This window comes from Ruditapes philippinarum, unplaced genomic scaffold (assembly GCF_026571515.1).
Source record: "Ruditapes philippinarum isolate M1 unplaced genomic scaffold, ASM2657151v2 ctg101_1_1_1_1, whole genome shotgun sequence".
Taxonomy (NCBI): domain Eukaryota; kingdom Metazoa; phylum Mollusca; class Bivalvia; order Venerida; family Veneridae; genus Ruditapes; species Ruditapes philippinarum.
Window position 1 is genome coordinate 49,348 of NW_026857073.1, and position 27,863 is coordinate 77,210.

At 33.1% G+C, this 27,863-nt stretch overlaps 1 protein-coding gene across 2 annotated transcripts; it reads left to right on the forward strand.

Annotated features, from left to right (window-relative positions):
- Window positions 1–637: 637 nt before the first annotated feature.
- LOC132748670 (uncharacterized) lies at window positions 638–27,661 on the forward strand. 2 transcript variants are annotated; one of them, XM_060738281.1, is made up of 18 exons: window positions 638–743; window positions 2,409–2,477; window positions 3,900–3,958; window positions 5,019–5,162; window positions 5,940–9,003; window positions 9,314–9,449; window positions 11,191–11,375; window positions 11,877–11,928; window positions 12,563–14,195; window positions 17,504–17,612; window positions 18,241–18,375; window positions 19,079–19,195; window positions 20,248–20,436; window positions 21,111–21,173; window positions 21,772–21,885; window positions 22,139–22,285; window positions 24,363–24,500; window positions 24,870–27,661. In XM_060738281.1, exons 2-18 carry the CDS (start codon window positions 2,412–2,414, stop codon window positions 24,894–24,896), a joined length of 6,378 nt encoding a protein of 2,125 aa, XP_060594264.1. In that variant the 5' UTR covers window positions 638–743; window positions 2,409–2,411; the 3' UTR covers window positions 24,897–27,661. The 2 variants fall into 2 exon arrangements, with proteins under 2 accessions (XP_060594264.1, XP_060594265.1); XM_060738282.1 differs by lacking the exon at window positions 638–743 and adding an exon at window positions 951–1,122.
- Window positions 27,662–27,863: the final 202 nt, after the last annotated feature.

A 27,863-nucleotide genomic window follows, 5' to 3' on the forward strand; every position in this document is an offset into this window, starting at 1 on the left:
TCATGAGCCCTTCGATTTTAAGTTCAATTCAATTCAATCCAAATAGTTTATTTTTGTCTCATCACATGTATAACACATATATCACAATCAAAATGAATAGAACTGGTAAAAGTACATATGCCATTCAATATAGAATTATTTGAGACGCGTATCTATAGGTAGATATAATAAAAAGATCATATTTACATACTTATATGGTTAATATATACAATACACACTTACAGTGATTTTTTTATATTAAGACAGTATATTTAAGTGAATGTGATAATTAATTTGCTAAAGACTGGATTGGTGGTTGCATAATCTGTAAAGGCTGGGAAGACAATATAATTGATAGATCTTTACGCTAACCTTAAATTATTTAAATAACAATACTGTTGAATTAACCACAAACATTGACATGTGCATGCTCTTTTGTTAACAAATAAGTTGTGGTGAAATTTTTTTCATTGTAAACCACTTATCTGATAATTAGAATTATACCGGTAAGGGATATATGCATTGTGGTGTTTCAATATAAAAGTTAATTAATGATAAATTAAAAAAGCCAAAAAAAAAGCAATTCTTGTGAGATCTTAGGCATATTTTCATGTCTTTTTGGTATTTTACATGCTTTGACTTAGATAACTCGTTGTCAATGAAATGCTTTTAAGCTTTTAATAAAGCGTCTTGACCCTGATGATTTGTAAAAAATAAAACGAGCTTGATAAATAAACATTCATATCTAATCTTTATTAATTAAGGTAAATGCATATAGATAGCTTGTTCAAACACAAACGTAGATTTCTTTTTTATGAAACGCAATCAATGACAGTTTATGTCTGACATGATTGACTTGAAGTAGATGACATGTCAGGACAGGTCGGTTTGTCATGTTTGTTGTCAAAAATGCAGCAGTGCATGGGGAACTTGTATTGAATTATCATCAATTTAAATACAATGTCTATGTCACCATCAGAGGTTTGACTAATTAGAGTGGTTAGACGAATATTCCGCACAAAATAATAACAAATGTTAGGAAAAAAACTTCAAGTGAAAAGACCAGGGTTTTGAAACCTCCAGGGCCGAAACGTCCAGGAGGTGAAACATCCAGATACATAAGTGACAACATATTTTATAAAAGTAAATTCTTTCTCCCTGACTTGCAGTTATCTGTACATTTTGTAACAAATGTCTTGATGAGAGAAGTCACTTTTCGAATAGCTTGAACCCTTACAATCATAACTAAATATCCCGGTGTAACCTAAATTCGGCGATATAAGAACAAATATCAATGGCATTTTCAATAAACTACAGTAATCTATAATTATACTCGATATAATTTTACTACAACTTTTTGAAAAGTTACTTTAAGTTGATTTCTAAGAATGTTATCGTTCAGCGGTTGCCAAATATAAACAAATATGGCTGATGTAAAATCTTACTAAGATCTGAAAACGTCACCTAAATTCTGCGATTTTGATTGGTTGCAGTAAATTTTCAATTTTGGTGGGATTGTGACGTAGTATGTTGACCTTGATCGGCAGTGAAAATAGTAAGATAACAGACGGCGACTGTCAAATTATTTTAAGCAACAATATCAATCAAATAGAGGAAATTATAGATAAACTTGAAATTGCATCATGTAAAACACACAATTTTTTCCATGTCATATAAAATTCTTAATGTTTACCAGCCGTATCTGCATCCTTGATGCAGAAATCACTTGAGTTTTACAAATAGACCGCGGGACATAAACATGATTGACCTTCACCTCTGAAATCTCGCGTGAATGACGAAAAACAAAACATCGCCGAATTTGGGTCACGGTAGGATGCAACTCAAGATATCTAAACAAGTTAAGTAGGATGGTGACCCCCAAATATTTTTCAACGATTGGTCTGATGACGATTCTTAAATCATTCTCTATGCTGCTTTAAAATTTACCTTCATTGTCTTTGTAATAATTGCATGACTCCAGTCCAGGAAACATCTCTAATTCAGGACATACGGGGAAGTCAAAGGCTTTGGTTTGTCTAGCTATAGACTGCACATGTGTATTTAAAAAGAAATCAAGTAATATAAGATAATAACTTGTTGCTATAAGATAATATAAATAAGTCGTGGCCATGACACACAAAAAAACATGCAAATGTCACCCTAATGCCACTGTATTTGTAGGAGTACTATTTCCTAAAATATTCTTCCTCTGATGTGTTTGACTTTAGGAATAACAGAAAGTCAAACTTTGCCCCAGCTAGGCTGTGGCTCTTATTTCGTAAATGTATCAGTTTGAAAGTGTCCATCTTACATTGAGTGTTAGGAATATGTTTTTCAGAATAACATGATGATTAGAATGTTTGATATTTCTAACAAATTACTTCTTTAATTATGAAACATGAAAATGATTTTTATATTGATTATTTTAGATAATGGAGGGAGCAGAAGATCCAGCTAATACTTGTGGTATCTGCAAAGTAACTTATGCTACTGGAGCTGTAAGTTTTATTGTTACACAATAACATAAGATATCAATTACAATATTTGCCTTCTTTTTAAGATGCAACAGCTGGGTTTTAAGTTACTAACACTGAATAGATCGTACCTCATAACCTGTATGGCAACTTTTAAGCTAAACTTGTCAGGCACAAGTAACCTTTTGAGTAAAAGTGTAAGCTAGCTGATTAGCTTCCTCACATGAAGGAATCCAAAGATTCAAACCCATAGCAGTGAGGACAAGTGATAGTTTAAATCATAAAAGTCTATTATATCATAGAGTTAACCAGCTAGCTAATATTATACTGTCAACTTGTCAGTCTGTGATTGGCATATTTTACAAATGGTTATAAGTGAATTTAACAGAAGGTCAAAATGGTGCTTTGACTTAATCTCAGCTAAATATTTGTGTAACTATTTTTCAGTTAATAAACAAAAGTGTTCATATTTGATTCATCATTGAGATTGATGCTTGAACCACAGGTCAAAGTATCTGTATCCAATAACACAATGATGTAGGTAACAATCAGTGATAGACTAGGAAAATTAGTTAAACTTACTCACTACGAATAACTCATGACAGTGAGTTAAATTAATTTTTTTTTATAATCATATGAAGGCATATTTACATGTGTAAATAAGGTAAAATTAAGCCAAGTTCTCTTTATAAAATGTTTACGGTAATTTATCTTAAAGGCCTAACCAAATCTATTTTGGTGTTACGTGTTCATGTTTATCTTTTGTCCTTTTGTTATGGGTAATTAAACTGGTTTTGCAAGTTAAGTAATAAATATAATAATCAATTTTGTATAAAAGTTATTTTTAAATAATTTGGTTCTAAAATAGCTAACATTTGCTTGGTAATTCACCACTCCTTTCATTGCTTCCAAAGTAATAAAATCACTTTAAAGTCTATTATTGTATCTCAGTAATTTCTTAATAAAAAATACTTAATATTTGTATTCAATTCATTTAAGTTAAATTTCTTCTTACAAAGCCTGGTATGTATATATTTATTATTTGTAAAAGTGTTTTAATCGATTCGTAATTTAAAATATGTTGTATAACATTTTTTATTATGTATTTTGTAAAATGTATTTGTCTTGTAAAATATTTGTTTTGTAATGTAAATTCTTATTGTTGTTTAATTTTATTACAAGTTTATTCTTTATAAAAAAAAAATATATGTATATAAACCTCATTAAGTGTTTGTCAACTAAAACCCCACCACTACACATGTATTAACTTATTTAATATGAAAATTGACATCAATACATCACGTCTAGAAAATGTTACATTTTTTATCAACTAGATAAGTTTACTATTTATTCCCAAAGTTATATTAGTCAAGTATGAATAAAAATTTGAATGATGAGAAAAAAAATCTAGCTTTTTGAAGAAATGATTTCAAATTTGATTTACAGGAGCTGGATGATCACAACTGGTCGTTAATGCATCACATTAAAATAGAGAAAATAAAAAAGTAAGTTACTGTGAAAGATAAGTTTTTCTTGGTGTGTGTGTGTGTTTTTTTTTTCTTAATATATTGATTTCTTTTTATCAGCATATGATTTAAAAGCATCAAGATTATTTAGTATTTTAACTTGAATTTCATTATAACTGATAACCTAATTTAAGCTTATTTAGTGTTTCTAAGCATGAAAGGTAATAGGAATATTAGTTGCTTTAATTATTTTACACTTAAAAATTAAACGTCTGACATTTTCATTTAAAAGGATAGTTGAGAAAATTATCAAGGTAAGTAGTTCAATGTAAAAATATAGTTCTATAATTGTAAAATAGAAATACAAAGTTGGATCCCAATCTATGTATACATGTATTGACTCTTTCAATTCAAATCCTTTTAGAACAGGGACCTCCCCCCCCCCCCTTATATTTTACAGCCGAATGAAGGCTGTTTCCAATAGCCAAAAATAGGTGTATTTTCCACTGAAAATGCAATATTTCCCCCTGAAACGCCCTTTGCAAACTAGTCACCATAATTGTGACTTAACAACAGCTGATTTATATATACTTATTGATAAATTTAAATGAGCTGTCCCTATAGATATCCTCTTCTATTTACCATGCATGTTACATGAATTGCAATTTCAAATTTTATTATATGTGTGGATAAATTCCATTCTCAGTTGCTGGAATTTGATTTCAGTTTCCCCCCCCCCTTTTCAGATTTATTATGCTATAAAGTCCCAGCCCAAGGTTATTTTGAAAATTGAAAATTGATTATTTTTTCTTAAAATCAATTATAATTGCTTACAAATTTAAGATATATATATTTGTTACAATTAAGTTGTCTTATGAAAGATCGTAGGCAAAAGGGTTTCTTATGCCCCCACTACTTAGGGGGTATATATTTGCTCTTGTCTGTCTGTCCTTATGTCGAGCCAACCAACCATAGATTGGAAAAAAAAATGGAATGTGTCCTGTGGACACATTTCTAGTTTATACTTGTGATTTGATATTTTCTTAAATCAGATTCTGTAGAGATGCATAATTTAAAGTTCTTTGTTTTTATATTATAGAGGGGCGCCACACAGTTGTAACCTTTGTATGGAGTCTTGTGGAAATATCATAGAATATGGAAAACATCTTAATGAAGATCGCCATAAACTGGCACTCAGTCGAAGAGCTAAAGAAAGCACTGAACTGTTGGACTCTTTTTCATCGTATGCTATATATACTTAACCCTTAACTAATGAACTTGTACAACTTCAATTTTTGGAAGTTTTCATTATCAGTTTAAGCAACATTATCAATTGATGAAAATTTAAAGTAAGTCAGCAAGTATTATGAAGGTAAAATAACTTTTGTTGTAGTATGATATGCTGCTCATTTGTCTGTATGTTTCTGTTCATTATTAACATTGATATTCGCACAATAACATGATAACGTTTAGTTGGACTGCTGACAACATACTTAGTAGGGTAGATAGTGATAGCCCCTATTGATTTGAGATCATAATGTCACCGGACACTAATGTAAAATCCTTTTCCACTCAATAACTCAATAACCATTAGATGTTCATTTCATTAGATCAAAGGTCGAGATCACATTGACACTAAGTATAAATCTTTGTCATCTCAATAACTTAAGAAGGAATAAGACTAGGGTTGTGAAACTTGGTAAGGATGTTGCCCTTTGCCAGAAGATGACGCTGACTAGCATTAGGTCAGAGGTGAAGGTGACAGTAACCTTTGTATTAAATCCTCTGTACTTACATCCTTGGGCGCATAATGCTCTGAGGATGGAGCTCTTGTTCAGAAATTAAGAAAAGGCATTTTCCAGTTGTTTTAAAACTTTTAAAATGTTCATCTCAGAAGACTACATGGTAGTTTTTTTTGGGTTTTTTTTCAACGTAAGTTTCAAAACTCAATCTTACAAAGAATATGACTAATGCATGTACATGAATGATTGTTGCAGAATTCTTTCTTATTTTCTTTCAGACAAGGTACTCTTTTATCAAAGGAAAAGCTTATGTCTTCAGAGTTTGATCATGCATTTAATGGACAAGATTTTATAGAGCATATGAAAAATGATTTTCAAGGTCAGAGACAATCAAACTTTCTAAGGGAAATGGGTCAAGGACATTCAGTGAACAAACACTCAAGGTCATTCTCTCAGCCTAACCTTTATACAGAGAAACCACCTTTTTTGTTAGATATTGATCCATATAAACCAATAAAAGGACAGAATTTTGACAAATGGACACCATGGATACAACAAGATAAAGCCTTCAATGAAAATTCTTGGGTTCAACAAGTTGGACAACCTTCGTTTGAGTTCAAGGTACCACAGGGTCGTGCAGGAGGTCACTCAAGGACACATAGTGATATGAGACATAATTTTCCTGTTGATTCGATTAGACAGAATGGTTCCAATAATGAACAAGACACTTTCTATAGTGATAACTTCGATAGAATTAACTGGAATGACAACAATTTTTATAATGAAAAGCATGCAGGTTTTCAAAATGATCAATTTCATTGGCAGAGGGACATTAGTGAACAATATAGGGGAAATGAAAGGGCAAGGCGAGGGAGTTTTGATAGTAGTAAATACAGAAATACTCAACAGGTTAGAAATGAAGGGAATATGAATACTTTTAAAGGTGGAGGGGCTCAGGAAAGAGGGAGAAAAAGTTCAAGAAAGAATAAAGGAGGGAGTCGAGCTCATTCATATGATAACAATTCACCAGAAAGCACATCATCGTCTGACTCAGGATTGAAAAGAAGACTTGAATTAGATGACAGTTTTGCACCTGGAAAAAGCAGACGAAGATATGGTCCTGAACTGGACTTTCCATCCACTAGTTCTGGTTACAGGTCGGAAAGTTCACAGAGTATGATAGAAAGTCGAAATAATCAGAGACCTAGAAGTCGTAGTGCTAGCCGAGACAGATCCAGAGAGAATGACCTTGATAAAATTGATCTAGAAAGACCTTCATCTAGAAATTCTGATAAAAAGGTCTCCTGGTCTGATCAGCAGTTAGTATCATCGACAACTGAATCTCTTGGAGAAAGTCAAAGAACAAAAAGAAAGTCCAATAAAGCAGCTGATAGGTCAAGATCCAAAAGTCCAATGGTGCCAGATTCCTCGTCTGAATCAGAACTAAGCAAAACTTCAAAAACATCAGAAAAAGGTAAGAAAACTTCACCTAGACTAAAAAGTAAAACATCTCAAAGGCAACAAAGAAAAACTAATGTGTCAGATGACAGTACAGAATCTGTTTTAGAAAAAGCTGAAAAATTATGTAAGAAATTAAGAAATGAAAGAGAAAAAGCCAAACAAAAGAAACATATTGAGGAAAAGAAGAAGAAATTTGAGAAACATAAAGAAATAAATGACAAGATTGAGACACTTTCTGAAAAAAATAAGGCTAAAATAACTGGGGTACTTGATGCTGAAACATTGTGTGCTAAGGATGATGAAATGCCAGGAATGAACTCATTTAAACTTGATGGAACTGAAGTTTATTTTGAAAAGCCAGAAAAACTAAATTCTGAGAGAAAAACAATGGAACTTAATAATGTAACTGAAGTAGATAAAACACAACTCATTCCAGAGAAGTTGGTAAATGTTTCAAGAGTTTCCCATAATGTAACTGTAAAAAATGATGCTCCATCAAAAGGCATCACAGAAAGAATTGCTCAAACAAAGGCAGATATCGATGTGATAAGAGCCAAAATCGAATCTAGTGTAAGAGGCACTCATGGTCCTGCCAGTCTGGCTGCTGAGTCACCATTCTCTCCTACCAGGCAGCCTCAAAATCAAAATGAGGCTGGCTCTTCACAAGGGAGGAATGTACAGTCTTCAGAAAGAACAAGTCTTTTAAAAATGGTAAACTCTCCTAGAACAACTAAAGAACGTAACCAACTTGCTCAAATGCTCAGAGAACATGCTAAATCACAGAAGAAATTGTCTCTCCCAAGGTTTAATTTGAAATTTTCTGACCTGTGTTCTGACAGTGATAGACAAGATGAACAAGTTGATATAGACACTTTAGCACCTAGTGTTCAGCTGGAGATAGCAAATATCATTGAAGCAGACGTAAAACCTGATATTGCAGAACTTGAGAAGCTGTTAGATCTAGCTAGCGCCAATAATGAACAACTTGATATGAATATCCTGAGTCACCTAGGTGTTTCTTCTCCACCCATGGGAAGAGCATCTAGTCCCAGTTTAGCTCTAGATTTATCTAGTTTTAATAATGATCTAGGGTTTGAGAGTAATAGACATGAAAGAGTTCCCTCCCCTGCAAATTTGAGGACTACTGATTCACATGAACGAAGTAGGTCACCTATCCAGCAGCTGCAGATAAGGGAAAGAAGTAGGTCTCCTAATCCACAGTTGCTTACAAGAAAGAACTTCTCAATGAATCTTCATGAAAACACTGAGAAAACCTTAAAGCAAAGCAAATTAGAAACAGTAAACCACAGTAACTTACGTGACAGGGACTTCATTTCAAAAGACAATCAAGGCATGGGGCAGACATTAAACATGGATGATCTTGTAGATAGCAATGAAAGAGAGAAAAGTCACACTAGTAGAAATATGAGTAGAGAAGAAGATAGTAACAGCAAAACTGAAAATAGATTTGCCTCATCTCTACCGTTATCATCAACAACTGTTAGTAGTTCAGCAAATCTATCAGCTTCAGTTACTTTACCAAGCAGTGTAGTGAAAATCAAGCAAGAGGTTATGGATGATGATTATGAACAAGCAGTCAGGAGTGCTTTAGCGAGAGCTAAAACCTTTATAAAGCGACCTGATGCAAAAAGTGATAGTACAGAGACTAGATCGTCAGATAAACCCGTCAGTAGAGAAGATTATCTAGGAAACGACAGAATGGTAGATAAATCAAAGACAGATAATTTAGAGGCAAGGAACACTGATACAAATACTGTTCAGTTTTCGCCTGTAAGAAGAAGTATACATACTCAGAACTTGTTCAGAAATGATGAACACCCTGTTAGAGATTCTGGAAGATTCAGAGCAGAACAACCTGAGGTAAGTGCATGAAAAATTATGTACTTTGTTGTATATATACATACATTTACCATTGATCATTGTGCATATACCATTGGTCAAAGTACATAAAGAGTTCATAATGTATAACATTTAAACAGATGGTGAGTAAGTCTTTTAAAATATCATTTCCATTTACAGTTACAAGTTATATCTATGAAAATGTCCCAATATACATATATTACAAAATATAGAAAGCAAAATTCTTGATTTTCAAGCTTTTGATTTGCTGTTACACATGCTTCTAATGTTTTTATTGTATATTTATGAATATTTATTCTGAAATTTATAGGCTGATGATAGAACTACGTTAGAGAAGGTAACCAGTATATTAGATGGGGTACCAGCACCACATGTTGATTCAGGGGCAGATAAATCTTCATCTGCTACACCTCCTGAATCTGTACCAAGATTCTCACAAGCCAATGGTTAGATTATTTCTTTGATTCTATATCATAATTTACATAAACATTGATGTTGTTGTAAATAAAGTCTGTCATGTTTTTAAAAAGCCAGTTAAAAGAGTGAAAGAATATTTCTTTTTAGCTCACCTGTCACAAAGTGACAGGGTGAGCTTTTGTGATCGCTTTTCGTCCGGCGTCCGTCCGTAAACTTTTACTTTAAATAACATCTCCTCATAAACCACTAAGCCAATTTCATCCAAACTTCACAGGAATGTTCCTTTGGTGGTCACCTTTGAAAATTGTTCAAAGAATTTAATTCCATGCAGAACTCTGGTTGCCATGGCAACCAAAAGAAAAAACTTAAAATATCTTCTTCTAAAAAACCCAAAGAGCTAGAGCTTAGATTTTTGGCATGAAACATCTTCTGGTGAGTGTCTACCAAGTTTGTTCAAATAAAAGCCCTTGGGTCAAAATTGGCCCCGCCCCAGGGGGTCATTGATTTTCCCTATATGCATATAGTAAAAACTTAAAAAATCTTCTTTTAAAGAACCCAAAGAGCTAGAGCTTAGATATTTGGCATGAAACATCTTCTAATGGGTGTCTACCAAGATTGTTCAAATAAAAGCCCTAGGGTCAAAATTGGCCCCGCCCCAGGGGGTCATTCATTTTCCCTATATACATATAGTAAAAACTTAAAAAAATCTTCTTTTAAAAAACCAAAAGAGCTAGAGCTAAGATATTAAGCATGAAACATGTTCTAATGGATGTCTACCAAGTTTGTTCAAATAAAAGCCCTGGGGTCAAAATTGGCCCCGCCCCAGGGGGTCATTGATTTTCCCTATATACATATAGTAAAAACTTCTAATAGATGTCTACCAAGTCTGGGGTCAAAACTGGCCCTGCCCCAGGTGTGTCATTGTTTTTAACTATATGTGTAAAGAAAAAACTTTAAAAAAATCTTCTTTTAAAAATCCCAACGAGCTAGACCTTAGATGTTTAGCATGAAACATCTTCTAATGGTTGTCTACCAAGTTTGTTAAAAAAAAAAGCCCCCGGCTTTAAACTGGCCCTGCTCCGGGGGCCTATGTACAGGTGAGCGACTTCAGGGCCATCATGGCCCTCTTGTTTGACAATTTGGTCCATTTTAAAGCAGTTAATTTGTTTCAAATGAGGAGAAAGATGGTGTGTAGAACATAGTATAGGTTTTCTTTAACACATGCATTACTTAAATGTTGATCTGTCCATATAATGGGTTAAGACAACCTAGTAAAATCTATACATCCACTATTAATGTGAATTTGTAATACGAATTTGATTTTCATTGAAGGACAAGTTGGCCCATATGATAGAGCTCACCAGGTGGCATAAATTGATGCCCCTATTGATTTGTACTTTAGAGAGCATGATCTTATATTGTTTTATTATGTTCAATATCTAGCTGTTTATGTTTAAAATCATTATCATCATCCCATACCTTTGAAGGATTGAGTAGATGTTTCATAAAAAAATTCAAAATAAAGTGTGTATGATAACATATATTAACGCTTGAAGCAATAATAACTTGCAGTCTGACCTTGTACTTGTTGACAGTTCAGTTATAGTACATGAATTTTAATATTGAAGTCCTTTAAACTATTTGACTGTTCCTATGTTCTAAGTCAAAGCATGACAATTCCATGATACAGATTTAATAGTAAAAAGGGTTTAAATATTGAATGATAAAAAACATCAATGTTTTAAAAAAAAAATAATTTCTCATTTACAGAGAAGCATCTGGACAGCTCCCAGCATTCTCAGGCCTCTATACTTGATGAAGTTTACAATGTTAGTATACAGGAGGAACATGTCAGGCAGGAAATCTCAACTTGTGACCTCAGAATCTCCAAACTGAAGAGTCTCATTGAAGAGGCCTCGCAGGAATTGCAAAAATATTCCCAAGAAAAGCAAAATGTAGGTTTATTTGCAGCATAATTCTAGTTTTTTTAAAGTATTATGTAATGAAAATTGAAAAACTATATGCTCCTTCATTATCTGTGTAAATGTAGAATGGTTTCCCTTGGAGCTCCTGAAATTTAATGCATTAAGCACCAGTCAAATGTAAATATGATCAGCCCACCCACAAGGAATGGCGGGAAAAATGAGCTGAGTTTTTACCTTTCTCACACTGCCAGCTCATTATGAGGATGTTAGTAAAACACAGTCGCGGGACTTGGTCAACTGTCTCTTCTTGGTGAGGCCATAACCAGGGGTTTGAAATTAAGAAGTCAAAGCCTCCTTTATTCCCCATGGGGATGAGTGGCTGTGCTTACAACTGACAAGTGCATTCATTACATAAACTATAAGTTTTATATAGTTTTGCATGTAGGTAGATACATAATTTATAGCTGTTTATATAGTTGTGAAAGTTAGAAATGTGTTCTTGTCAAATAATGTTGAAACATGTATTTTCAGTTGGTTGAACGAGAGAAATCCTATAGGACAAAGAGATTGATGCTTTTAGAAGGTATGATGTTTGGTATTTTTAATTTAAAGCATAAATACAACTAATAATTTTGTAAATTTTATTTTGATTTAAGATAAGAGTTTATGAAATTTAATGAAATGTTGAAGTTTCAATGCATATGTAAACAAGATGAAGTATCAGGACACAAGTTTGATGATTTTTTTGTGATGCAGCTCTTAAAATAAAATATTTCTAAACCAAGATATTAAATAACTATGACAGTTATGGCATGATTCACTCTTACCCTGCAGAATTTGCCCTTATTCAATATTTTAAAAGTTCATTAGTAGTTCAAGGGAGTTGAGTTTCAAAGCCCTTATAGTTATAAGGTCAGACCAGTCAGGCCAGGCTCTGTACTAGTGGCATATATGGCTCTATATCATCTTTACCTCTATGCAAAGGATGTATTTGCCCAAAATCATAGTTCAGATTTTTATCTTCATCCATCTGCTTTGCTCATTTTTTCAGACTCAGCATTTAGCTGGAATGATGACAAAATAACTCTTAAAGATGTCCATCATCTTGTCATGTTTATTTTATGAGATATTGATTTTCCTCATTGATCATTATAGTAAGAGAGAGCCTCAGAGGTATTGTTTACTATATTTATGTATGGTTTTATCTTATGTTTCAGAGAGTAGAAGCTCATCCGCATGTTCTCAAACATACATGACACCTAACATACTAAGCAGTCTTACACGGGAACAACTTGATAATCCGGTCTTAGTAAAATTTCTTATGTCACAGAGACAGTCAGATCTGTCTTCTGTTGGTGGATATTCTAACGTTGAATCTGGTTCCCAGCCAGACAGTGAAAGAAATCCTGAAAGACGAAGCTCGTTAACATCCAACATGTCGGAACCCATGACATTTCCAGCAGGTACTAAAGACAGTAATCTGTTTAGTAAGTCTATAGAAGCTGTAAGTGGAAGTTCCGATATTTCAGCTTCAGTGAGTGTCAAGGCCTCAGCTGATAAACTGTCTGGTCTATCTGAGAATCAGAAGCCTAAAGAAAATGATGGTATGAAAACATCAACTGAATATACGAGTATTAATTCTACAAACTCTATAAGTATGTTGAATAAGCCATTAGATAGGGTAGGTTTTGTGACATTAGATGCACTAATGAAAGGAGATGGGGATATAGGGAAATTGTTAAACAGAAGTTTAGAATCTATTGAAAAAGGAACTATACCTGCAGGAGCTTCACCTTTGCAGAAACTCTCCAGCTGTGAGTCAAATGAAACTCCCGGGACAGTTTCTAGAGAAAGAAGGGATAGTACATTTAGTTTAGATACGGGAAGTGACTCAGAAAAAAAATCTGTTTCATTAAAATATATGGGAACTTTGCCAGAGGGAACAAATTATGAGTCTCTAGTACGACAAGTATCTCAGGATAACAAGAACAAGCCGTTAATGATAACATTATTTAGTTCTCCAGAGGCAATGTCACAGCTGAGGAAAACTCCAGATGCTGGTAGTACACCTGTAGTAAGGTCAAAAGAAGGTCATTCTCGAGTTGACGTGGGTTATAAAAGTGATGGTAGCTCAAAAACAAACAGTACAGTGACTTTAACTCATATGAGTGATATGGAATCTCATAGTGCAAGGAGCACGTTCTCATTAGGTGAGCAAATTAAACGAATGTGTGACGGGTATAATTGTGAACAAGGTATGGAAGTGGAGACTCCTCGTGGAGAACAAGTTGATTCTGCTCTCCAATCCACAAAAGTTTCAGGGTCTAAAGAGTATAAGTTAGAAGATTTTAAAATTAGTGATGTGAGTACCAGGAAACTGAGAAGTTCTGGCGACACGTTGAAAGATGAATCGGTACCAAGTTCTAGAAACAGCCCTATCAAAGACTGTTATGTCAAGTTAGAAAAAATAGATGGTACAGAAATGTCTTCACTTAAACATCCCACAACTGATTACGGATCACCAATTAGGAAAAGATTGAAATCAAAGAAAGAAAGGGATCAAATGTCACGAAGGAAACAAAAAGAACTTTTTATTTTACAATCAGACACAAACTCTGAAGGTGAAAGTGAAAACAAATTTGCGAATAGATTGAATTTACCATCTCGGTTAAGCTCAAAGTCGGAGGAAGACTTGGTCCAGACAGGATCTGAGGATCGTACGCCAAGGCCGGAAATGAAAAAGATTTCAGAAATTTCAAGGTCAAGGTCATTGCTTGATGAAGTTCAACTTGAGACTGAAACTCCATCAGATTCATGTGAGGATAGGTCACTTGCCAGTGAAAAACAAAGGTTTGTTCATAATATGTACACATACTTCATGTACATATATATATATAAAGATCATCATAGGGTATGCAACATATGTAAAGTTAGTTGCAACTCCTAGTTTCATTTTCTTGTTTTAAAATTTGAATTTATAGTGCTTCAGCTAGGATTTGAAAAGGGCCTAGTGCAAGAGTAATTGGGCAGTCTGAGGAACATAGTGTCCAGTTTTTGGCAGATGTGTGTTGGAGGGGTATCTTCCTTCTACTGGGGTGTTAAGTTTGGGGTCACCAAAATAAATTGATATATTCAATACATAGGATAAAATGATCGACTGCATTTTCAAACAAATAATATAACTTCTTAGTGCCTGCAACCTACTACTTTCTTATTAGTCCCCTACCGGTTTACCGGAGGGGACTTTAGGTTTACCCTCCGTCCGTCTGTCCGTCCGTCCGTCAGTCCGGCCGTCTGTCCGCCCGTCAGTCCGTCCGTCCACAAAACTGGATCCCGCGATAACGCAAAAAGTACTGAAAATATTTTAATGAAACTTGATATATGGATAGATGGCAGTATGGAGATTATGCACGTCTTTTTATTTTCTTCCTATGTTGAAAATTCTGGTTGCTATGGCAACAAATAGACTGAAAATATGACAAATTTTACACATAAAATGGATCCCGCAATAACGCAAAAAGTATTGAAAATATTTTTATGAAACTTGACATATGGGTAGATGGCAGTCTGGAAATTATGCACATCCTTTTTAACCAGGTTTTCCGAAGGAAAAAACTGGTTATTAGATTGAGGTATGTCGGCGGGCGGATGGGCGGACGGGCGGGCAGGCGTAAACAATTTCTTCTGTGCGCAACTCCTCCTACATTTCTCAACGGATTTTGACCAAACTTTCACAGAAGCTTTGTCATCAAGTGCCCTGGCGCATATTGTCGGGGTTTTTGCGATTACATAATATTTGACCTAATTATGGCCCTTTGTTTTTTTTCCTTATATAAAAATATATAGTGAACAATTTCTTTTGTGTGCAACTCCTCCTACATTTCTCAACGGATTTTGACCAAACTTTCACAGAAGCTTTGTCATCAAGTGCCCTGACACATATTGCCAGGGTTTTGCAATTGGTATATATTTGACCTAATTATGGCCCTTTGTTTTTTTTTCCTCATACAGAATATATAGTGAACAATTTCTTCTGTGCGCAACTCCTCCTACATTTCTCAACGGATTTTGACCAAACTTTCTCAGAAGCTTTGTCATCAAGTGCCCTGACACATATTGCCAGGGTTTTGCAATTGGTATACATTTGACCTAATTATGGCCCTTTGTTTTTTTACCTTATACAGAATATATAGTGAACAATTTCTTCTGTGCGCAACTCCTCCTACATTTCTCAACGGATTTTGACCAAACTTTCTTAGAAGCTTTGTTATCAAGTGCCTGGCACATATTGTTGGGGTTTTGTGATTGGATAATATTTGACCGAATTATGGCCCTTGTATATTTTTTCCTTATACATAATATATAGTGAACAATTTCTTCTGTGCGCAACTCCTCCTACATTTCTCAACGGATTTTGACCAAACTTTCTTAGAAGCTTTGTTATCAAGTGCCTGGCACATATTGCCGGGGTTTTATGATTGGATAATATTTGACCGAATTATGGCCCTTTGTATATTTTTTCCTTATACAGAATAAATAGTGAACAATTTCTACAGTGCACAACTTCAAAAATTAAGCAAAAATAAAGTACTGTTTACCTTTCTAAAACATTTGGGGAAAAAAGGCGAATAGACAAAATAAAATTTCTCAAACATTTTTGTTTGAGGAATATTAAAAAAGCCATAATTCCTCCTAAAAATTCAATAAAAAACAAATGCCCCTTCATGACAAAGCTTCTGTGAAATATTTTGCTGAAAACCTGGTTGCATCGCATTGCGATGTTCCTTGTCTTTTCTTTCTATGTTGAAAATTCTGGTTGCTATGGCAACAAATAGACTGAAAATATGACAAATTTTACACATAAACTGGATCCCGCAATAACGCAAAAAGTACTGAAAATATTTTTATGAAACTTGATATATGGATAGATGGCAGTATGGAGATTATGCACGTCTTTTTCTTTTCTCTCTATGTTGAAAATTCTGGTTGCTATGGCAACAAGTAGACTGAAAATATGGCAAATTTTACACATAACCTGGATCCAGTGATAACACAAAAAGTTCTGAAAATATGTTTATGAAACTTGACATATGGGTAGATGGCAGTATGGAAATTATGCACATCCTTTTCTTATCTTCCTATGTTGAAAATTCTGGTTGCTATGGCAACAAATAGACTGAATTTCAAGATTTCTTATTCTAGTTTTTAAGTTTTTTCACTATAAGTTCTTTATTTCTTAAGGTATTTTCTTCAAACTTTAAATATAAGTTGCTTGTCATCAACCACATCATATGTGACAAGGTTTACAACTCTAGTACAAAATTTATCAGAATTACCTCCCTTGAACTTAAAATTTTCATGAAAAAAAACATTGTTTTTTTAATAACTTCTTTTTCTGAATGTATCTACTTCAAACTTCATATAAATGTTTTTTATTGTCACTCAACATTTGTGAGTGTTCAATACTCTAGCAAGACTATTTCCAGAATTATGCCCCTTTTGAATTTAGACTTTTTTTTGAGAAATTGGTAATTTTTACTCAAACTTCTTCAATCATGGAAGGATTTTAAAAATGTTATATTTTGATAACAGGGATGTTTAAAAAATAACTTTAGAGTGTCCTTCAGTCCGTCTGTCTGTACATAAAAACTGTTTCCTGTGATCACTTTTAAAGAACTTTTTCAACAAATTTACTTAAAATAGGAACCTAAGTGAATGGTCCTTCAGAATGTTGCTTGGGCTCTTACCGGTAGGGGACTTATGGATTGCTTGCAATACTATGATAATTGCTTGTTTATCTAAGCTCAGTTGTGATAAAAAAAAATCAACATTAATTAATCCACTATCAAGGCTGTGACCTCAGTATGACTCTATTTCACCGCAAAAACATTGCTTGCCAAACTACCTTGTGCTGAATCATTTTGAAATATTGTACATTAAATTTAGATTATGAAATGAAAAATTATACATGTACAAGATAATGAACAGGAACAAAACAACAGGATAATTTGATAAGTTATTTGCAAGTTCTCAAGCATGAAAGATCAAAAATAGTAGTATCAGATTTATGAAAAATCAAGTGATGTATCACTTAGCATTTTCTTATTTTGTGTCTTAAGAATTGATAAATATGTAACATTTTATACCAAAATTTACAGTGTTATACATTACTGCGGACCTTCTCTATCTGTTGCTGCAGTACAAGAGTTCAAAGGTGATCTGTACGTCTGCTACAATGGTAGTGAGATTAGAAGATTTGAATTACAGGTAAATAAAATAATTAACTTTAATATTACTCTACAGCAAACATTTTCATTTTGACCATAAGAATAACATTTAGGTGAATCTGAATATTTTGCAAATTACTTTTTGTCTGTTCAATATTTTAAATAGAAAGTTAACTTGCCAAATGACAAACTGTTAGTGGTTATATGCAGGTGTCTATTTATGGCAAAGTACAAAAAGGTACAGTGAATCATCACCAGAGTTCGAAAAAATGTTCATATTAAGACATATGTTTGGTCACTTTTGATTGCATTTGCCAAAGGATGGCTTAGAGACCTTTAATTATACATTTGACAATGTATTCACTACACAAAATCCTTTTGTTAATTTCATAGAAATATACATCAATCAGGAGACTTCCTGCTTTGACTTTAAGATTTTATTTAATAAAAAACAGATAAATAGATCTTCTCTAAACCAGTACAGGTATTATTTGTGGAGTGTGCATTTGTTTTAGTGTTAAAATGTTCAAAATAAAAAATGAATTAGTGTACTACTTTTTGTTCAGGAATTTCAAGTTTTCATGTAAAGGGCATGATGTCTATGCTTACAAGTCATGTAAATTTCTTTAAAACATTAGACTGGTTCATATTGTTTTATTTTATTTCAGACTGGTCGTATTTTGAAAGAATTAGACTGCTCACCATACCTAGTCAACTGTCTACATGTAACAAGTATAGAAGGTAGAGGAGATGTACTGTACACAGGGGGTACTTGTAAAAAGTTAATGCTTTTTGAACCACAGGTAATCAGAAATATTACTTTCTCATATATATTTTAATTAGAAGGTGTCACTGGTTACACTTTTGGTGTAAATTTTGAATACCATCTTATTTTTGCTATCCATTTTATATCTTAAATGTATAAAACATATTCATTTTCCTGTTACTTGGCTAGATATGATTAAACATCAACATCTCCTTGTGGCTGAGATTTATCCCTACATGATTGTAAGAGGCAACTAAATGGGTCTTTGCATCTCTTAGCTCCAGCAGGTGAATTGATTTTGACCCCTGGTGTTGCTTTAAGTTTATAACATTTGAGGTTAGCCAAAATCATCTTTCCTTTTTTGACGCCATATGATTATGACCTAAATTGGTGCACTGTAAAACAAATAAAAAAATAAAACGTCAACACTTTATTGCTAGCAGCACCGTTACAGCATCAGACATTCTACATGTTGGTGCAGTCTGAGATTGAAACTCCTTAAAATAGCAATGAAAAGTTCCAAATTAATTACTGGCTGTGGAAGGTCTTTATCCAAATATTATGGTGTAAGATTTCAAAATTTAAGATTCATTATGAAAGAGATACAGAAAATAAACTAAACGTATTACTAATATTAAAAACTTACTGCATAGCACTTATTTGTTATTACCTAGATATTGATTACCAAACAAATATTTTATTTTTGTTGTTGATTCTAATAATATTTTCTTAAATTTCAGAAATTTGGGTTAATTACAACATTTGACTATACAGAAAGAATAACATGTCTACATGAGAACTGGGGTAGATTGTTTGCAGGTCAGTCAGATGGGGGCATCTCTGTTAGAAGTCTAAAGGTAATTTCTCTATTATCTTATATTTCTTAGTTTGATATCATTTTTTCAAGGTCATTATATGTGCACTGATCCACTTACGTTACTAAAAAATGTCATTTGTTTACTTTAAAAATTGTCACTGCAAGCAGCTTTCTCTATTTATTAATAAAAAAGGTTTGGAAATACAGCAAAAACTCGCTAATAAGACCACTGAAGGGACTTTGCAAATCTGGTCTTAATAGCGGGTTGGTCTCATTAATGAGTTTGGTCAAACAGAAAACCAGGCAATACATTTTAGGATAACATGTACTGTACATGTTAATTTCTGGGTTAAGTGCAGCTCAAAAAGACTTTATGAAATTTTTAAACTACTTTAAAGATACAAAATGTATTATGAATGTCTTTAAACACAAACTTATTTTTATATTCTAGTTAAAAGAATGACACAACTTACGCAAAATAAAACACTTATGAAAGTCACCAATTGACTACAAAACACACCTACCAATTAACCTTTAATTATTTTTACAGTTTTCATCGCCGATAACAACTTGAAAAACATAATCGCATCACTTTTATGTTTCTTTAAAATTATGGAATGAAAGAGATAATTATAGCGTCAACACCTCTAAAAAACTTTTTGTTTACATCACATGTCAAAAGGATTTCAGCAATATACATGCACATCAATATAATTACAAAACGGGACTGTCTTTCTGGTCGTATTATGTAATAAGGGGGTGGTCTTGAAATCAGGGTTGGCGACCATTGAAATAAAGAATAAAAAAATTGCTTCTAAAAAATTGTTCTTCGGAACGGGTTGGTCTCGAAAACAGGGTGGTCGTAAAGCGGGTTTTTACTGTATTTGTGTTAATATTCACCTTCACTTAGTTAGACTTTTATAGTTCTTGGTCTTTCTGGCATCTATGGCCATCAAAGCACCATTTAGGGATTGAATATGTAAGTAATATTGTTTAAGCTGGGTTTTAAAGTAGATTTTATGACAAAAAATAATGCATTTCTATGCCGACATTTACATAGTTGACTTTCTAATCTTATATTTATAATTTCAGACGGACAAGGAATTAAACTGTTTCTCATGTACTACTAGTGTTATACACAACATAGGTAGTAGTAGTGCGGGTATGACCAAGATGTTATGTTTAGCTACGGCAGATAAAGTGATATACGTCCTTGATGCTATCACAGGATTGTTGATTACAATGTTAGAGGGCCACACACAACCTCCTCGCTCTTTATATGTAAATATCTATATTTATTTATGCATACATGTACAATCAAAATAAAAAAAAGCTTTTTGTATAATAAATGTATTTAGTATTAATACAGTTGCATTTACATTTTCTTTACATTTACTCTTACCGGGCTGGTGGTATATGAATCTACCCATGTGACCAGTGCATACCAAGATAAGCCAGCATATCCATTCCATCTGATCATGGTCTGCACTGTATGCTATTCAGTCAGTATTTATTTTAAAATTTTCCCTATAAATAAAGAATGTTTTTGTCCAGATTGGAGGATTTTCAAATTCATTAAAGATATTTAGTGTGGTAAGTCTTAGTGTAGGTGTAATCTAATTGGAGTCCAAATCTATGGTGGTTTTACTATTGTCTGTATGATACCAAATATGTATATAAATTGAAAAACATAAAAGTTTAAAAAATATAATAATTATTTAATAAACAATTTCTTTTAATAGGAATAATTTTTAAGTTCAATTTAAATGTACTTTTGAAAATAAGTTCTACTTGGCTTCTATGTGTAAGAAATAAGTCTTTGTATATGTATATTATGGTGCTATATTTTTTATGTTTTGATTATCTAAGAATATTACAATGTTTGCAGGTGATAGGAGAGGATACCATATTTCTGTATGTGTTTTGATTATCTAAGAATATTACAATGTTTGTAGGTGATAGGAGAGAAGGTAATCAGTGGAGGATCTGATAATACTCTTACAATACATTCTATCACAGTAAGTACTGTAAACTATACAGGTTTCATGTGTATATTTATTATATTCATGTATTTATTTTAGTTACAAATGATTGTTGCATTAAGACTAGAATTACTTGTATTGTTACGCATGATTTGTGTTAATGTTTGTTGATTCTGAATATTGTAAATTAGGAGTGTATAACTACAAGGATTTTGGTATTATTGTCATATCGAAAAAACAACAACCTTGCTTGACTCATTGATTTAAATGAATGTTGATGGTTGGCACCAGTGTAGTTAGCTTACAGAAAGTTGGTGGTTCTACTCAGGTGGTGTTCCTGTCTGAAATTATGCTCAGAAGGGCACCTATGTTCTTCCTCCACCAGTAAAGCTTGAAAGTCGCCAAACCATATATACTGTGTTGGTGCGACATTAAATTCAACAACTTATGAACTGATACTCTAATTTTTAGGGAAGGCATATAGTATTGCACTTATCAGTCCTTCCTGCTGTCACACTGTCAAAACAGTGGAATGTGGTGGCATACATGTCCTATGGACACATTTCAAGTTTTTTGTTGTTGTTATCACTCTGATCTAATATTTGTATATAATACATGTACATTTGTATTTCAGACTGGCAATTTATGTAAGATGATGGATTTGGGTCAGGTTGTAACATATATCTGGTGTGATTCTACAACTATATATACATCTAGTTGTGACCATATTATACGGACATTCACCCATGTAAGTATACTGTAATATATGCCTAAAAGAGTTTTTTTTATTGTCTTTAGATTTGGATTAAGATTTGCAAGTTTGAATCTAACATAGGGTCACATGTTAGTAAAAGAATATTCACTGTATATTTTTTGTCTATCACTGTATATTTTTTGTCTAAAGTGAAACAAAGGAAGCAAATAATTCTATGTTCTATCATGAAAATGTTACAATATTACTAAGGTTTGATATCATGACTATATCTTGGTTTATATTACAGAATCTAAAACCAAGTGAGATGTTACGGACTACTGGTAAATGTATTGTTACATGTGGTATTGTCAAAGACAAGATGGTGATTGTTGGAAAGAGAGATGGAGGGGTGGAGGCCTTGATATTAGACCAATTTAGCAAACTTTCCTGTAAGGTAAGAATAATGTTTGTACATGTATATATTTATATACTGGGATCCTATATATTTACCGGACAATCAGTTTACCGGACAAAAGCTATTCCTGCCGAATAGTGCTTTATTTTTTGCTTCGATTAAAAATTCATACAGTCTGAACCGTACACACACTTTCTATTTCAAAGTAAATAACAACAAAACCACTCTCAGGTAAATATTGTTGATTCAGTTCTATATAGATCTACTTACATGCCCTTTTGTTTACTAGTTATTTCATGACCTGGTCATGCGGGGGAATAAACAGTCATGCGCGGGCCCGAAAATGGAGGCCCATAATGGGTTATTTTAGATAGGTTTTACTTTTAATTCTTCTCAATGTTACCCCAAGAGACATTATCGTAACATCTTTTTAATAATAAAAAGTAATTTGAAATTTAATCCAAACAGTATCTGGTTGTTGTCTTTTACAAAGAAATGCAAATTAAAAAACATATAAGGAAACGGGTTACGCCCATGGGAGGAAACTCCTCATAAAATGTAAATGAAATAGATTTTATGGTTTTTGTAACATGCTATATGATGACCAAAGGAAACTGTATGACAAAAAACAGAATTCCATTTGAATATCAAAATGTTTCATACGTTTAAGGATCAAGAAGAATCAATACATTTATTGAGTTAATAGTGTTCATTTCAATTACATCTTATATACTGGCCTCTTCGTAACAGCATGGCTGCTGTGTCTATTTCTAGTGACATAATGGGTTTTTCGAATATCATAACCTTGCCATTCAAAAGTCGTAGTTTCCTTGCTGATTGTTTAAAGATTAATTTCAATTCAGGACTTCAACAAATTTTGAAACACAATGTCCGGTAAATTGAGCTGTCCTTACGATTTTGTCTCTCTTATAATGCCCTACTTTAAAGACACATTTCTACGGTCAATTGTTTAATTTCATGATTGATAAAGTAATGTTTACGTGTATTAAGGACCAAAAATTATTTGGGTAAAATTCCATTCTTTTTTATTATTTTAAATAAAAGTTACAGATAAAAAACATCATATTTTGTCCGGTAATACGTAGGATCCCAGTACCTTTCCTTATAGCCTGGATTGATCACACTTGGAGGCAAGTCTTTCATTAGTTTTTTTATCATTTTATTTTTTTAAGTGAAAAAGTTAAACAGAATTTCTTGATTTATAAATGTACGAAAAAAAGTAAGTGAACAGATTGTATAGTGTCAAAGCGATAACCATTGGTATGTTACTTTTTGAAATTGTGTTACAAAGTAAAAATCTGCATGCCTGCAGATGAACCAAAATATTTCAAGAAATTCAAACTTGAGAAAAATATGTCAAGATTTTAAGAATAGTAAAAAGATTTAAGATTCAAGTAATAATTTACTTGTTATATGCAATTCATGACATATTTTAAAGTATTTATCACCATATTTCTACTGCGTCACTAATGCAGTAAGGGCTATTTTTGCAAATTGGATCTCTTTTTAGTTATTTACATGGATTATAAGTAATGTTTGCAATGTGTGAAGTAAAACTACTTTTTGTTCACTTCACAACATTTTACTTCCAAATACATTTTCAAAATTTTCATAAAAATTAGCATGAATCTTGAGGCATGCTGCTTTAATCATATTGGGGGTGGGTGGGGGCACCTCACTTTAAGTTAGTCCATAATATTAGGTGAAGTTTTGGGGAAATGCCCTCTGGATTTCTGTTATTAGATTTGCAGATTATGCAATTACCACTGTGCCATATTGTTGGTCTTGAGACATAATATGTCATTCTGCCAAATAAATCCCCTAAATGGCTTTTATTCAAAATGAGAGCACATTTGATAGGTTAAGGTTATAAAATTTGTGATAAGGCATGTGGTAAGTAATTAACACCAGTTTCATTTGATCACCTCTTGATATGGAGACACTACAATAAAAAGTTAATAGCTAGATATGATTAAGATTTAGTTATTACCATAGTTAATATACATTTGTGACTATTAAAATTTATTACAAAACAGAATGACACAAATCTTCAACAATGTATACTATACCGTTTTTGTTCTTTTCTATTCAACAGTTTGGAACATGTAGACAACAGTTTAGTGTGTTCAGCCATTTAAAACTACATGTATTATCAGAGCATGTTAGTGACAGTATAACTCATTGTACACACAGGGAATGTACTCATATTTTCTTAAAACAAGATGATAGAAGGGTAGGTGAATCTTATATATAATTTTCTTTGTAACAGCCTTGATATTCTGTCTGTTTCTTCATTTAATATTTATACTTTAACTGTAGTCTTATATAAGCTAGAGACTTCATATTTAGATAGGTTCAAAACCTTCATTTTGATCTGGTGATATACGACAATGTCAGGTGCCTGCTAAGCATGTGCCTGAAATAAAGTCTCCTTCCATCAGTAAAACTCTAGAAAGTAAATGTATGACCTTGACTTAAAATCCAACTAAACTAACAAGGCTCTTTAACTATCTTTTTTTAAAACTAACTTATTTTAACTATAGCTTATTATCTGTTTAATTTACATAAATATTAAATGAGTGGATTTATGTTATATTTACAGGAGCATGTACTGAAACATCTGGTGTGATGAATGAAAGGTTTTACTGTAACTACCACTCAGAGGTCTCTTCATCCTTCACTTCTAAGGGAAAACTTGAGCATCCTGATCAAGCGAGAGAAGGAGCACTTATTGTTATAATATACATATCATTTGGAAGAAAGTTTCCTAATGTTTCATGATCCAGTGTTGGTCAAAACATGATTTTGGAACTGTCTACTGTCAAAATCAGGGGTGTCGGTACCCATATGGTAAAGTCCTGTCAGAGGTGCATGATTTGTATGGACTTTCAGTTCTCCCCCATAGAATATTTGTATCTCAATTAATCAATGTTCATAATATCATACAATATCATATATACGTCACAAATTTCTGGACTTGCATGGTCTCATTATTTGAATATATAATTTGTTTGGCATTTTTACTAAAATGAAAGAAATATTTTTGAACTTTTACATAAAGTTTCGACATTAATGATAACTTTTTTACCTATGAATATATACAAAAAAATAAAACACATACATATATTTAATAGTGTTCACCATTATAACATGTGTATACAATATATAAATAAAGGGAAAGAGAACCTGAATTTGATCAAGAACTTTCAGTTTTTGATATGACTTTAGACAGCATAAAGAAAGTTGAAAAAAGTTTTGAGACAGTATTGTGAATCTCTTTTTACCAAAATATAATGTGTTCTAGTGATGTATAGGGTAAATGAATGTTATTATGTTGTGATAAGTAGATTATAAATTTTCATACTATACCCAGAAGGTAATGGCTATACCTGCTTCTTCACATGTTCTTACTCCTACAAAATAACTATTGAGTTTATTTATACTTGCCACTAGTTACCCATATGGGCAAGTCCTCCAGAATGCTCCAAATCCAGAACCTTCTCCTGGTTCTTTTGCGTGCCAAGTGTTTAAGCACTGATACACAGGACCTTGATTAAAGTCTTATCCAGAAGACTGATTAGTAATTTTAGTTGGCTAGCCCGTGAATCGAGATTACAAAGCTTGCACTCTAACCGACTGAGCTAAACAGGCTGGCTAGAAAAATAACTTGGTTGATACTATGCTATTTTGACTTACTAGTAATTCCAAAAAGTAGAATGTATCAGATTTAATTATAAACTTCAATTTGTTTATATAGGATTCTGAGGTAGGTCAGGGCATTATCTCCTAGGTCTTATCAGTAGGTGTTATCATGTAGATGTTATAATTTGTGATGTACTAAACCATTTGAAAATAATACTAACAGAAGAAGTTTGAAAAACAAATCAAATGTGCCTTTACTTTATTGTGTGCTTAAAAACAGTATTGTAGATTTAGCAAGATTTTTTTTTATGCCACCGCAGCATCTGCGATGCGGTGGCATATAGCGATTCACCTGTGTGTGTGTTTGTTTGTGTGTGTGTGTGTGTGTGTGTGTGTGTGTGTGTGTGTGTGTGTTATATAGATTATATAGTGAACTTAAAAAATCTTCTTGTGAAAAACCACTAGTCCAATTTCAACCAAACTTGGCAGGATTGATCCTTGGGTGAAGGGCTTCCAAAGTTGTTCAAAGAATTACATTCCATGCAGAAATCTGGTTGCCATGGCAACCAAAAGGAATTATAAGAATAAATTAAAAAAATCTTCTTGTAAAGACCCAAAAGGCCTAGAGCTTAGATATTTTGCATGACGCATTGTCTGGTAGACCTCTACCAAAATTGTTCAAATTATAGCCCTGGGGTCAAAATCGGCCACGCCCCGGGGGTCATTGATTTTCACTATATGTACATGTAGAAAAAACTAAAATACCTTCTTGTAAAGACCCAAAAGGCCTAGAGCTAGGATATTTTGCATAAGGCATTGTCTGGTAGACCTCTACCAAGACTGTTCAAATTATAGCCCTGGGGGTCAAAATCGGCCCCGCCCTGGGGGTCATTGATTTTCACTATATGTACATGTAGTAAAAACCTAAAATACCTTCTTGTAAAGACCCAAAAGGCCTAGAGCTTAGATATTTTGCATAAGGCATTGTCTGGTAGACCCTTACCAAGATTGTTCAAATTATAGCCCTGGGGGTCAAAATCGGCCCCACCCCGGGGGTCATTGATTTTCACTATATGTTCACATAGTAAAAACTTAAAATACCTTCTTGTAAAGACCCAAAAGGCCAAGAGCTTAGATATTTTGCATAAGGCATTGTCTGGTAGACCTCTACCAAGATTGTTCAAATTAAAGCCCTGGGGTCAAAATCGGCCCCGCCCTGGGGTTCATTGGTTTTCCTAAAATGTATATAGTAAAAACTTATAGTAAAAACTTTAAAAAAATTTCTTCAAGCAATTGACAAATGCTGGAGGTTAGATGTTTTGCATGAAACATTGTGAAGTTAACTTCTAGAAAGATTGTTCAAATTATAGCCCTGGGATCAAAATTGCCCCCGTCCTGGGGGTCATTGATTTTCAATATATACATATAGTAAAAAGTCAAAAATCTTATTGTCTGAAGGTACAAGGCTAAGAGCTTTGATATTTGTTAAATAATATCATCTATAGGTACTCTACCAAAGTTGTTCAAATTTTGCCTCTAGTGTCAAAATTAGCCCCGCCCCAGGGGCAATAGGTTTTCCTTATATGTATATAGTAAAAACTTACAAAATCATCTTCTCTAAATTTACAAAGGCTAAAGTTAAGATATTTTGCAAGAAACATTATGTAGTGAACCTCTAGTAAGATTGTACAAATTATAGCCCTGGGGTCAAAATTGGCCCCACCCCCAGGGGTCATTGATTTTCACTATGTACATATAGTAAAAAATTAAAAAATCTTCTTGTCTGAAGGTACAAGGCTTAGAGCTTTGATATTTGGTATATAATATCATCTATGAGTCCTCTACTAAAGTTGTTTTAATTATGCCCCTAGTGTTAAAATTACCCTGCCCCAGAAGCGATAGTTTTCCTTATAAGATAAAGTAAAAACTTGAAAATCTTCTTCTCTGAATTGAA